Source organism: Eumetopias jubatus, unplaced genomic scaffold (assembly GCF_037043125.1).
Source record: "Eumetopias jubatus isolate StellerSeaLion01/CBP00866 unplaced genomic scaffold, mEumJub1_p1.0 scaffold_8, whole genome shotgun sequence".
Taxonomy (NCBI): domain Eukaryota; kingdom Metazoa; phylum Chordata; class Mammalia; order Carnivora; family Otariidae; genus Eumetopias; species Eumetopias jubatus.
Window position 1 is genome coordinate 45,068,448 of NW_028274814.1, and position 14,405 is coordinate 45,082,852.

Consider the following 14,405-nt stretch of genomic DNA (forward strand, 5'->3'; position numbering starts at 1 on the left):
CTTCCTGATTCTTCACTCCTGTAACTGCACCAAAGCATTGCTCTATGGGAAGTCATGTTTCACAGTAAAAACATGAACATAACAGGGCCAGTTAAGTAGCCTCGCTACTTGTGGCATTTTACACATTTGAAGAAAACGGTAGTGTCACTGTCCCTCTTGCTCTGGTTCACCGTTCCCCACAAATTCAATAATATCAGGTTAGTTCTTTCAAACTCTGAGACCCCTAGGGCCTGGCTTTACATCTTTATGCCCCAGTCAATTCAAATACACCTCTTGGTGATCTAATTTTTAATTCTTTCTCCAACTCTTAGTTCATTTTATCTCAAGTAGAGCAAGAGATTCAAGGGAGGAGAGGGGTTGAGGTGAAGGACAGGTGTGGTTGAACTAAGACCAAGAACTAGAAGAACAGAATTTCAGTATGCAAACATTTTGAATCTGGAAGGGAGTGGTTACCAGCAATGGCAGGGTCTAGGGAGGGGTGATGAGGCTTGAGTTGAGGGACTTGACTTTCAAGGCAAACTCTAACTCCTTCATTTGTATCAGCTGAAATATCCCTTCCAAAGAGAAGCTTCCCCTGGCGAGAGTTGGCTTCCCCGACAGCCTCCATGTTGTAACCTCTCATTACTCACAGGATTTTTTCATAATAGATTTTTCATATCTATTGTGAAACAATTCCATACATGCTTAGTCTGTTTAACATCTTCAACTACGAGCTAGACTGTGAACCCCATGAGCACAGGGATAGTGTCTGTCCTGCTCATTGTTTTATTTCGAGCCTGTGGCACAGTGTTTATATGTGATGATGTAGAGAGGATGTTAATAAATGCTAGCTGATGGTGTGTTATGTGCGATGCCCAGTAACTCACAAATTTTTACCTCAGTGAGCACTCATACCTTCTGAGTGCTTGTTGGTTCTGTCTCCCCTTGTTTCTTTTTCTGGTGTGACTAACAGTAAAACCATTAAAAATGAAAAGAGTGAATATGTGTATTAGGGATAGCAAGACAAGATGGATTCAGGGTTCAACTTCACGCTACACCAAACTAGGAATTTAGAGAGATTCCAAAAGGGTTGTGGTGGTGGTGGCGGGGCAGGGTGGGGGGGTGCGGGGGTTGGGGCTGGGAATGCTGGAAGAAAACTGGTGCAAGTGAATCAGTCATTTGGCTAGAGCAGATGGGAAGTGAGGGATGCCCAAGGACTGGTTTGGAATGAGGAAGGGGTTGCAGGGGACAGAGAGGCCATGGGCTCTGAGCCCTGGGCACCAGCCCGGCTCTCTAGACATTCAGGTCTGTAAATACCCTGTAGATTATAGCCCCTTCTCATCCTGGTAAAGGAGAGTTTAGCCCCAGCTGACATGTGTAGGCAGGATAGAGTGGTTTTAAAGGTTAAGAAAGATCCCTGAAGGGGAAAAGTTAGATTCTATCAAAGCTCCTTGTTATTATGAACCCCTCTGTGCTCCAGGTCGCCAGTCTCCAGATCGTTCTGAGAAGGGAAGAAAGACCAATAATCACATCTGCTCCACTTGATTCCCACCTCACCCCTCCACATTCACCTGTGAATTCCTATGCTGCTGGTCCTCATTTTCTGCTGGCTTATCTGATAATTATTCTTGTACTTCAAACCTCCTTGTGGTTCTCTGTTGCAGCCATGAGCTAAGTCACAGGGAAGAACAATGCTCAATTGCTCCAAAAACTTCCTCTCCTGGGCCAAATGGTGACTGATCGCGGCGCCCTGACCCTCAAAGATCTCAGTCTGCCACCAGCTGCCAGGGGAGAGAAAGCCACTCATGCTTTTTGATGTAACTTTTCTACTTCAGCCCCCATGATGCAGTCCTGGTTCTCAGAGACCTAAGGAAACATGATGTCAAAAGGCCATGTTGTTCATATAAGGAGATTTTTTGAGATTCAGAATCTAATTGGTGTTTGAGCTTCACAAAGTGGCAGATGAAGTCTCCGATCACATCTTAGATGGTAAAGTGTGTCTCTATTGGCTCTCAGTAGGGAGGATGTCAGAGGATATGTTATATATTCTCCCCTCCCATTACTGTAGACCTTTGCTGGTGTCCTGATACCTCCTTGCAGGGTTATTTTGCAGCAGGGACTGTGACCTTGAAGACATGGGAGTCAGGATGACTTTGAATCTCTCTCTTCAGGGACTCTGTTTCCTCCTTAGCACCATGGTGGCAGCTCAAAGTGAGTTTCCTGGGATCAACAGTAAGGGGTGAAGGGAAAGTTTTCTGGAGACAGGGAGCCAAAGCCTCAGTGTAAACCGTGTGTTTTTGACCAAAAAAGAACCACACTGACTGTGAATACTGGGTCTTCTCCTCTGGGGTGTCAACTGGTCATAGTGGCAGATTTTGCAGAGAAATGATATTGAACCCAGACTGAGATGGGTCAGTGACAGTCCGATTCAAAGTCTTCCTTGTTTTCAGGGAGTGTTTGGTTAGTCCCGGTGGCTCCCTGTGTGTGGGAAGGACCAGCGATTGACCTCAGCTGTGTCCCTGGGCTGTTCCTTGAACACTGCAATTGTCTGCTTTGCAGATGACCATCCCTCAGGGTTTCCATGTTTTATATGTTTATGTGACTGTAGGCTATGTGCTTGTGTGTGTGCGTGTAGAGTGAGTATGAGGGGGGTATGAGGAGCATGTGAGGGCTGTCTGTGCGGGAGGAACAGGGCTGCTGAGAAGTGACTGAGTCGGTTGCTCTGTGAAGCACACAGTGCCCACAGTGTTGGGAGTGCCATGTCCCGTATGTTACCAGATCGTAGATAATCTCACACCTGCCTCTCCTCTCAGGCTCCTCTCCTTCAGTCCGACAGCCTTCTCTCTGCTTGACTGTGGTGTTTGCCCCGCACTGGGTTCTGGGAGAGGCTTTGCCTCTGGGCCTCGCCTATTCCTACCAAGTGCCTGTTGTAGATCAGAGGTACCTGCAGCCATGACAGGAGGCCCCTTGTTAATAGAGATTAACTGATGCACAGCAGAGTTATATTAAGTCTCCTGAGTCCCTGCCCCAGTCCTTGTGAATCATTTCCTGACTTACCGGGATCCTGGGCTGGTCCTTTCTGAATTCTGGAGGGTACATTTTCTCTCTCCTGCATTCTTCTATCCCTCTCTGAAAGTTGATTTCCACTGAGCCTTGGACTCAGAGGACTGCATCCATCGGGGATAGGCTGCAAAACCCCTTACCTTCAGCCTAGAGGAGGCAGCTCTTTCAGATTTGGGTGCCAGTCCAGGCTGAGACTGCTTACAGCTTTGAGTGCTGTCAGTGCTCATTGTCTTCCTCCTAGAGCTCAGTGTCTGTCCTTCCATGATTCTCCTCAGGAAACCCCATCCCTCCAAGTTTCTGCTCCATGGGTGTTGGCCAGATGCTAGTGAAGAGTCTTGATGACTGAGGTGCAGATAGAAGTTTTGGTCCCATGAAGGTGAGAGACAATGAGTGTTCTCATATAAGGCCCCCTCTGCTTACTAGGAAAACTAAAGGGAATTTCTTCAGTAGTAACTTAGGTCGCAAGAACATTTCACCAAAGCAAGCATTCTTTTTATGTTCCCAGAACCAACACCGTTCAGTGTTATCCTACTAAAAATTTATTCTATTTCATACAATATTGGCCTTGCTCTTTGTAAAACAATAGTCCTGGCCTTTCAAAGCATTTCATGATTTCTGAATTGGGCACACATTTCAGGAGTCTCCACTGTGAAATGCATGATGGACATTGGCAAAAGATTATCCTTTGAAACACAGTTTATGCCATTATACACAGAAACATAGACCCTCAAAGACTGGACGATTCAGTATTTATTATTTTGTAAACTCTTTTTAAAAATTAACAATATATTTTGGACATCTTGTTATTCTTATTTTACACACTAAAATGTTTTATGGTAGTATGACAAAAATATGGACTATTATAAGGGTATTATGGAAAATTTTAGTTGCTTCCAATTATTTCATTATACGACCGAAATGCAATATAATCACCTAATCACCCGCTTTGGTTATTTAGTTGTTTTCAATGTTTTGGCTTTCATGAAACATGTTGTTCTGAAATTCCTTGCATTTAAATGTAAATCACTTCATGATTGTTTTTCTTTTTTTTAATTTTATTATGTTATATTAATCATCATACATTACATCATTAGTTTTTGATGTAGTGTTCCATGATTCATTGTTTGTGCATAACACCCAGTGCTCCATGCAGAACGTGCCCTCTTTAATACCCATCACCAGGCTAACCCATCCCCCCACCCCCCTCCCCTCTAGAACCCTCAGTTTGTTTCTCAGAGTCCGTAGTCTCTCATGGTTCATCTCCCCCTCCGATTCCTCCCCTTCATTCTTCCTCTCCTGCTAGCTTCTTCTTTTTTCTTAACATATATTGCATTATTTGTTTCAGAGGTACAGATCTGTGATTCAACAGTCTTGCACAATTCACAGCACTCACCATAGCACATACCCTCCCCAATGTCTATCACCCAGCCACCCTCTCCCTCCCACCCCCCACCACTCCGGCAACCCTCAGTTTCCTGAGATTAAGAATTCCTCATATCAGTGAGGTCATATTTAACATGTCTTTCTCTGATTGACTTATTTCACTCAGCATAACACCCTCCAGTTCCATCCACGTCGTTGCAAATGGCAAGATCTCATTCTTTTTGATGGCTGCATAATATTCCATTGTGTATATATACCACCTCTTCTTTAGCCATTCGTCTGTCGATGGACATCTTGGCTCTCTCCACAGTTTGGCTATCGTGGACATTGCTGCTATAAACATTGGGGTGCACGTACCCCTTCGGATCCCTACATTTGTATCTTTGTGGTAAATACGCAGTAGTGCAATTGCTGGATCGTATGGTAGCTCTATTTTCAACTGTTTGAGGAACCTCCATACTGTTTTCCAGAGTGGTTGCACCAGCTTGCATTCCCACCAACAGTGTAGGAGGGTTCCCCTTTCTCCGCATCCCCGCCAACATCTGTCGTTTCCTGACTTCTTAATTTTAGCCATTCTGACTGGTGTGAGGTGGTATCTCATTGAGGTTTTGATTTGGATTTCCCTGATGCCGAGCGATGTTGACCACTTTTTCACGTGTCTGTTGGCCATTTGGACGTCTTCTTTGCAAAAATGTCTGTTCATGTCTTCTGCCCATTTCTTGATTGGATTATTTGTTCTTTGGGTGTTGAGTTTGATAAGTTCTTTATAGATTTTGGATACTAGCCCTTTATCTGATATGTCATTTGCAAATATTTTCTCCCATTCTGTCGGTTGCCTTTTGGTTTTGTGGACTGTTTCTTTTGCTGTGCAAAAGCTTTTTATCTTGATGAAATCCCAAAAGTTCATTTTTGCCCTTGCTTCCCTTGCCTTTGACGATGTTTCTAGGAAGAAGTTGCTGTGGCTGAGGTCGAAGAGGTCGCTGCCTGTGTTCTCCTTTAGGATTTTGATGGACTCCTGTCTCGCGTTTAGGTCTTTCAACCATTTGGAGTCTATTTTTGTGTGTGGTGTAAGGAAATGGTCCAGTTTCATTCTTCTGCATGTGGCTATCCAATTTTCCCACCACCATTTGTTGAAGACACTGTCTTTTTTCCATTGGACATTCTTTCCTGCTTTGTCAAAGATGAGTTGACCATAGAGTTGAGGGTCCATTTCTGGGCTCTCTATTCTGTTCCATTGATCTATGTGTCTGTTTTTGTGCCAGTACCATACTGTCTTGATGATGACAGCTTTGTAATAGAGCTGGAAGTCCGGAATTGTGATCCCGCCAGGTTTGCTTTTCTTTTTCAAGATTCCTCTGGCTATTCGGGGTCTCTTCTGGTTCCATACAAATTTTAGGATTATTTGTTCCATTTCTTTGAAAAAAGTGGATGGTATTTTGATGGGGATTGCATTGAATGTATAGATTGCTCTAGGTAGCATTGACATCTTCACAATGTTGGTTCTCCCAATCCATGAGCATGGAATGTTTTTCCATTTCTTTGTGTCTTCCTCAATTTCTTTCATGAGTATCTTATAGTTTTCTGAGTACAGATCCTTTGCCTCTTTGGTTAGATTTATTCCTAGGTATCTTATGGTTTGGGGTGCAATTGTAAATGGGATCGACTCCTTAACTTCTCTTTCTTCTGTCTTGTTGTTGGTGTATAGGAATGCCACTGATTTCTTTGCATTGATTTTATACCTGCCACTTTACTGAATTCTTGTATGAGTTCTAACAGTTTTGGGGTAGAGTCTTTTGGATTTTCCGCATAAAGTATCATATCATCTGCAAAGAGTGAGAGTTTGACTTCCTCCTTGCTGATTTTGATGCCTTTGGTTTCTTTTTGTTGTCTGATTGCTGTGGCTAGGACTTCTAATACTATGTTGAATAGCAGTGGTGATAGTGGACATCCCTGCCGTGTTCCTGACCTTAGGGGGAAAGCTCTCAGTTTGTCCCCATTGAGAATGATATTTGCTGTGGGTTTTTCATAGATGGCTTTTATGATATTGAGGTAGGTACCCTCTATCCCTATACTCTGAAGAGTTTTGATCAAGAAAGGATGCTGTACTTTGTCAAATGCTTTCTCTGCATCTATTGAGAAGATCATATGATTCTTGGTCTTTCTTTTGTTACTATATTGTATCACGTTGATTGATTTGTGGATGTTATACCCACCTTGCAGCCCAGGGATAAATCCCACTTGGTCATGGTGCATAATCCTTTTAATGTACTGTTGGATCCTATTGGCTAGTATTTTGGTGAGAATTTTTGCATCCATGTTCATCAAGGATATTGGTCTGTAATTCTCCTTTTTGATGGGGTCTTTGTCTGATTTGCGGATCAAGGTAATGGTGGCCTCATAAAATGAGTTTGGAAGTTTTCCTTCCATTTCTATTTTTTTGGAACAGTTTCAGGAGAATAGGTATTAATTCTCCTTTAAATGTTTGATAGAATTCCCCTGGGAGGCCATCTGGCCCTGGGCTCTTGTTTGTTGGGAGATTTTTGATGACTGCTTCCATTTCCTTAGGGGTTATAGGTCTGTTCAGGTTTTCTATTTCTTCCTGGTTCAATTTTGGTAGTTGATACAGCTCTAGGAATGCATCCATTTCTTCCAGGTTATCTAATTTGCTGGCATATAGTTGTTCATAATATGTTCTTATAATTCTTTGTATATCTTTGGTGTTGGTTGTGATCTCTCCTCTTTCATTCATTATTTTGTTGATTTGGGTCATTTCTCTTTTCTTTTTGATGAGTCTGGCCAGGGGCTTATCAATCTTATTAATTCTTTCAAAGAACCAGCTCCTAGTTTCATTGATTTGTTCTACTGTTCTTTTGGTTTCTAGTTCATTGATTTCTGCTCTGATCTTTATTATTTCTCTTCTCCTGCTGGGTTTAGGCTTTATTTGCTGTTCTCTCTCCAGCTCCTTTAGGTGTAGGATTAGGTTGTGTATTTGAGACCTCTCTTGTTTCTTGAGAAAGGCTTGTATTGCTATACACTTTCCTCTTAGTACTGCCTTTGCTGCATCCCAAGGATTTTGGACAGTTGTGTTTTCATTTTCATTTGTTTCCATGAATTTCTGTAATTCTTCTTTAATTTCCCGGTTGACCCATTCATTCTTTAGTAGGTTGTTCTTTAGCCTCCAAGTATTTGAGTTCTTTCCGACTTTCCTCTTGTGATTGAGTTCTAGTTTCAAAGTATTGTGGTCTGAAAATATGCAGCGAATGATCCCAATCTTTTGGTACCAGCTGCGACTTGATTTGTGACCTAGGATGTGATCAATTCTGGAGAATGTTCCATGGGCACTAGAGAAGAACGTGTATTCCGTTGCTTTGGGATGGAATGTTCTGAATATATCTGTGAAATCCTTTTGGTCCAGTGTATCATTTAAAGTCTTTACTTCCTTGTTGATCTTTTGCTTAGATGATCTGTTCATTTCAGTGAGGGGGGTGTTAAAGTCCCCCACTATTATTGTATTGTTGTCAATGTGTTTCTTTGCTTTTGTTATTAATTGCCTTATATAATTGGTTGCTCCCATGTTCGGGGCATAGATATTTACAATTGTTAGATCTTCTTGTTGGATAGACCCTTTAAGTAGGATATCGTGTCCTTCCTCATCTCTTATTATAGTCTTTGGTTTAAAATCTAATTTGTCTGCTATAAGGATTGCCACCCCAGCTTTCTTTTGGTGTCCATTAGCATGGTAAATAGTTTTCTACCCCCTCACTTTCAATCTGGAGGTGTCTTTGGGTCTAAAATGAGTCTCTTGCAGACAGCATATTGATGGGTCTTGTTTTTTAATCCAATCTGATAGCCTGTGTCTTTTGATTGGGGTATTGAGCCCCTTTACATTCAGGGTAACTATTGAAAGATATGAATTTAGTGCCATTGTATTGCCTGTAAGGTGACTGTTACTGTGTATTGTCTGTAACAGTCAATGTTACAGACAATTGTCTGGTCTATGTTACTTTTAGGCGCTCTGTTTGCTTAGAGGACCCCTTTCAATATTTCTTGGAGGGCTGGTTTCATGTTTGCAAATTCCTTTAGTTTTTGTTTGTCCTGGAAAATTTTTTTCTCTCCTTCTATTTTCAATGACAGCCTAGCTGGATATAATATTCTTGGCTGCATATTTTTCTCATTTAGTGCTCTGAAGATATCATGCCAATCCTTTCTGGCCTGCCACGTCTCTGTGGCTAGGTCTGTTGCCAAACTAGTGTTTCTACTATTGTAGGTTACTGATCTCTTCTCCCGAGCTGCTTTCGGGATTTTCTCTCTGTCTCTGAGACTCATAAGTTTTACTATTAGACGTCGGGTTGTTGACCTATTTTTATTGATTTTGAGGGGTGCCCTCTGTGCCTCCTGGATGTTTATGCTGTTTCCTTACCCCAAATTAGGGAAGTTCTCTGCTATAATTTGCTCCAGTATACCTTCTGCCCCCCTCTCTCTTTCTTCTTCTTCTGGGATCCCAATTATCCTAATATTGTTTCATCTTATGGTATCACTTATCTCTCAAATTCCGCCCTCGTGATTCAGTAGTTGTTCATCTCTCTTTTTCTCAGCTTCTTTATTTTCCATCATTTGGTCTTCTATATCACTAATTCTCTCTTCTGCCCCATTTATCCTAGCAGTTAGAGCCTCCATTTTTTATTGCACCTCATTAATAGCCTCTTGATTTCGACTTGGTTAGGTTTTAGTTCTCTTATTTCAACATTTATTGTCACTAAAGATCAGATTTGGTCAGAACCAAATGGTCAATAAAAAAGGCATTGTCTTCACAATCCCAGGGGTCATCTCCTCAGAGTCTTTGAGCTAATCCACTATCTCTGCTGATTTTAAGAAGTGAGACTATGCTAAACTGTGGAAAGAGCCAAGATGTCCATCGACAGATGAATGGATAAAGAAGATGTGGTATATATACACAATGGAATATTATGCAGCCATCAAAAGGAATGAGATCTTAACATTTACAACGATGTGGATGGACCTGGAGGGTATTATGCTGAGCGAAATACGTCAGTCAGAGAAAGGTATCATATGACCTCACTGATATGAGGAATTCTAATCTCAGGAAACAAACTGAGGTTTGCTGGAGTGGTGAGGGGTAGGAGGGAGAGGGTGGCTGGGTGATAGACATTGGGGAGGGTATGGGCTATGGTGAGCGCTGTGAATTGTGTAAGACTGTTGAATCACAGACCTGTACCTCTGAAACAAATAATACATTATATGTTAAAAAAAAAAGAAGAAGAAGATAATAGGAAGGGAAAAATGAAGGAGAGGAAATCAGAGGGGGAGATGAACCATGAGAGACTATGGGCTCTGAAAAACAAACAGGGTTTTAGAGGGGAGGGGGCTGGGGTAATGGGTTAGCCTGGTGATGGGTATTAAAGAGGGCACATACTGAATGGAGCACTGGGTGTTATACGCAAACAATGAATCATGGAACACTACATCAAAAACTAATGATGTAATGTATTAATTAACATAACTTAATTAACGGATCATAACATAATGTGATGAACATAGCATAATTAAAAAAGAAAAAATAAAAGAAAAAATATAAAATGCTTTTGAATATGACTTACTCATATTTTGTTGAGAATTTTTCCATCTATATCAGGAGTTTTTCTTTTCTTATGTGGCTTTCATATGAGAGTATTGCAGGCATCATAAAATGAGTTTGGGGTGTTCCTTCCTCTTCAATTTTTTTCTAGAACAGTTTCAGAGGATTGCCTTTAATTCTTTAATTTTTGGTGGTATTAGTAAGTGAAACCATCTGGTTCTGATATTTTCCTTTTTGGGAGGTATTGATTACTGTGTCCTTGCTCATTATTAGTCTTTTGAGAATTTCTATTCCTTCATGATTTCTTCTTGGTAGGTTGTATGTCCCTAGGTATTTATCCATTTTGTAGGTCATTGAATTTACTGGTGTATGATTATTCACAGGAATCTCTTTTGCTCCTTGGTTTTTCTGTGGTTTCAGTTGTAATGTCTCCTCTTTCATTTATAATTTTATTTATTCATGTCTTCTGTTTTCTTAGTTAAAGTTTTGTCAATTTTATCTTTTCACGTAAAGATACTTTACTTAAATTTTTCTCTTGTTTATCTGATCCGTATTTCATTTATTTTTGCTCTGATCTTTGTTATTTCCTTCCTTCTGCCGCTAACTTTGGCTTAGTTACTTGAGGTATAAGGTTAGGTTTTCAACTTGAGATCTTTATTTCTGGTAACATAAGCATTTATTGCTATAAACGTCTTTCCTAGAACTGCTTTAGTATTCCATAGGTTTTAATATGTTGTGTTTCCATTTTTATTTGTTTCCAGATTTTTTTTGAATTCCTTTTGAGTTCTTCTTTGACTCACTAGTTATTTAAAACTGTATTGTTTAATGTCCACATTGTTGTAAATTTTCCAGCTTTCTTTCTTTCGTTGATTTTTAGTTACATACAATTGTGATCGAAAGAGATAGTTGTTATGATTTTAGTCTTCTTAGATTTGTTGAGCTGTTTTGTTGCCTAACGTGTGATTTATTCTGAAGAATTTTCCATATGTGCTTGGGAAGAATATGTTCTGCTTCTGTTGGATGGAATTTTCTGTATCTGTCTCTTTGGTTCATTTGGTTTAAAGTATGATTCAAGTCCCATGTTTCCTTGTAGATTTTCTGCATGGATGGTCCACCTATTTTTGGAATGGTATACTGAAGTACTCTACTTATTATTTTATTGTTGTCTATTTCTCTCTCTGGATCTGTTAGTATTTGCTTCATATATTTAGTACTCCAATGTTGGAAGCATATATTTACAATTGTTATATCCTCTTGACGAATTGACCACTTTGTCATTATATAATGGCCTTATTTGTCTCTTTTACAGCTCTTGACTAAAGTCTATTTTGTCTGTACAAGTATGACTACCCTTGCTTTCTTTTGGTGTCCATTTCTATGGACTATCTTTTTAAATCCTTTCACTTTCATTCTGTGTGTGTACTTAAAGCTGAGGCGAGTATCTTGCAGGCAGCATATATCTGGTCTTTTCGTTTTTATCTTTTCAGCTACTCTATGTCTTTTGATTGGAGAGTGCAGTCCATTTACATTTAGAGAAATTATTGATCTGTAGGGCTTAATCAATGCCATCTTATTAATTGATTTCTGGCTGTTGTATAGTTCTCTTGTTCCTTTCTTCCTCTTGCTGCTCTCTTTTGTAAATTGATGGTTTTTCATGGTGGTATGCTTTGACTCTTATTTTTATCTTTTGTGAATCTACTATAGGTTTTCTCTTTGTGGTTACCATGAGGCTTACACCAAACACCTTCATATAAAACAGTCTACTTTACACTGATAGCAATTTAACTTCTATCGCATATAAAAATTCTACCCTTTTAAATTTCCCCTTTTATGTTTTTGATGTTACAACTTACATAATTTTATATCGTGTACCCATTAACATATTGTTTTAGCTAAAAAAAAATTTTTTTTTAAGAGACACACACACATACACAGAGTGCACGCAATCATGAGTTGGGAAGGGGGTGAGGGAGAGAGAGAGAGAGAATCTCAAGCTGGCTCCACACCCAGCACAGAACCTGATGTAGGGCTCGATCTCACAACCCTCAGATCATGACTTGAGCTGAAATCAGGAGTCAGACACTTAACCGACTGAGCCACCCAGGCATCCCTTAGCTATAGTTATTTTTAATAGTTGTATCCTTTAACCTTTATGCTAGAGTTAAGTAGTTAATACATTACCATATTACAGTGTTAGAGTATTCTGAATCTGACTATATACTTTACCAATGTGTTATGTATTTTCATATGTTCTCAGGTTACTAATTACATATTTCAGTTTGAAGAACTAATTTCAGTGTCTTTTGTAATACAGGTCTAGCGTTGATGAATTTTCTTAGCTTCTATTTGTTAGCAAGAGTCTTTATTTTTCCATCATTTCTGAAGGACAACATGCTGGGTAAAGTATTCTTGATTGGAAGTTTCTTACTTTTAGCACTTTGAGTATATCATATCATTCTCTCCTGGGTTGCAATGTCTCTGCTAAGCAGCCTACTGATTGTCTTATGTGGATTTCCTTGTATTGAATTTTTTTTATGTTGATGCTTTTAAAATTCCCTCCTTATATTTGATTTTAGGAAGTTTTATTATAGTTTGTCTTGGATGAGATGATTTTGGGTTGAAATTTTGCGGTGACCTATTAGCTTTATGAGCTTCGATGTCTGAATCTCTTCCTTACTTTGGAAACGTCTCAGGCATTATTTTTTTAAATAAGCTTTCTACCCCATTCTCTTCTATCTTCTTCTGTGGCTCTGGTGATTAGTACATAGTTTCTTTTGATGCTGTCCTATAAATCTGATGGGCTTTCTTCATTCCTTTTATTCTTTTTCTTTTGCTCATCTGATTGGATAATTTCCATTGATTTGTCTTTTCACTCACTGATTCTTCAATAGCTTCTGCTATTGAAGCTCTTTATTGAATTCTTCATATCAGTAATTGTATTCTTCAGCTCCACTTGGAGCTGAAGAATACAATTTTATGAATACATAAAAAAAAGCTTTTTATGCTTTCTATCTCTTTGTTGAAATTCTCATTTTGTTTGTGTATTGTTTTCCTAATACTATTATATTGCTTATATATGTTTTCTTGTAGTTCTCTGAGCATCTTTAGAACACTTATTTTGAATTTTTTGTAGGGTAATTCCTATGTCTCCATTTCTTTTGGACCATGTACTGGAGGTTTATTGTATTCCTTTGGTGGAATCATTTCACCTTGAGTCTTCTTGATCCCTGTAGCCCTGCATAGGTGTCTGTGCATTTGTAGGAGCAGTGACCTCTTCCAGATTCTATAGACTGATTTTTAAGTAGAAGATCTTCACCTGTGAGTGAGGGCACACTGTAGCATGCTGTGACTTGGGTGTAGTGATGCAGGGTGTCAAGTGCAGGGGTGTGTGGCAGCACTGGGTCTGGGGAGCATGATGTCTCTTCAGGTCAGGTTGCTGAGGTCCACAGCTTTGACAACTATATGGACCTTGGCAAGAACTGTAGGGCATCTGTGGTGGCTGTAAGAGCTGTTCGGGTCCTCAGGAGTGACTCTGGGGCTGGGGGCTGGGGAACCAGGGTAGGCAGAGGTAGGACTGGAAGAAAATTCTTTCTAGCTAGGAAGTTCCTTCTTTGTACTGAGCAATATTGGCTTGAGGGATAGGATGATGCTGGCAAAATGTGCAGTCTTTGTGTTGCCAAAACTTCTCAAGTGTACTCACAAGCTTTCCCAGAGTGCCTTTGTTCATGGAAAGCTATCTAATTATTGATCATTTTGTGGGGTGGGGGGGGATGGAGTCTGGTGTCTCCTACTTTGCCATTTTGGTGATGTCACTTAAATAGAGTGTTCTTGAGTATAAAAATTTAGATTGACGATTTGTTTCTCTTTTGGATCATCTAAGGCTTCTCTACTCTGTACTGGCATCTCTTGTTGTTTTGGGGACTTAAATGTTAGTATAGATGTTGCTCAGTTGGAGGTAATGTGTACCAATTCTATCTTAAAATTTTTTTCTTTGTCAGTTTTCTGCTGTTTTTCATCATTTTAACAAGAATAATTAGGTTATATTGTAGTAACAACCCACATTTCAGAAGATTAAATGAACAACATTTATTATTCTTACACTACACATTCTCTTCAGTTTGGCAGGGCCTCTGCTTATGATTATTCAACTTCTTAAGTTGTTGAATGCCTCCCTCTCTTATGCCACTACTTTAACATGAGGCTGTAAGATTTACTATGGTAGATGCATATAGTAGCTTTTATATATTTCTTTCTGAAAGTGCTACACTCGTTTGTTCTCATACTTTGTTCAGTAAAACAGATCACAAAGTCATGCTTAATTTCAAACAAGCAAGGAAGTATTGATATTTCCATGTGCCCAGAGAAAACTTGAAATATTGCTGAA

At 39.8% G+C, this 14,405-nt stretch overlaps 1 protein-coding gene across 9 annotated transcripts in view; it reads left to right on the plus strand.

The window, feature by feature from the left end:
• The first annotated feature begins 2,062 nt into the window (after positions 1-2,062).
• The window catches only part of LOC114222491 (antigen WC1.1-like), a 41,921-nt gene continuing 29,578 nt past the window's right edge, over positions 2,063-14,405 (plus strand). For 8 of the 9 annotated variants that reach the window (XM_028121000.1, XM_028121003.1, XM_028121001.1 and 5 more), the window contains exon 1: positions 2,063-2,190. In XM_028121000.1, coding sequence (XP_027976801.1) covers positions 2,115-2,190 — 76 coding nt within the window. In that variant the 5' untranslated portion in view covers positions 2,063-2,114. Of the gene's footprint in view, positions 2,191-3,317; positions 3,419-14,405 lie in introns of all 9 variants that reach the window. The other variant, XM_028121004.2, reaches the window with a different exon arrangement.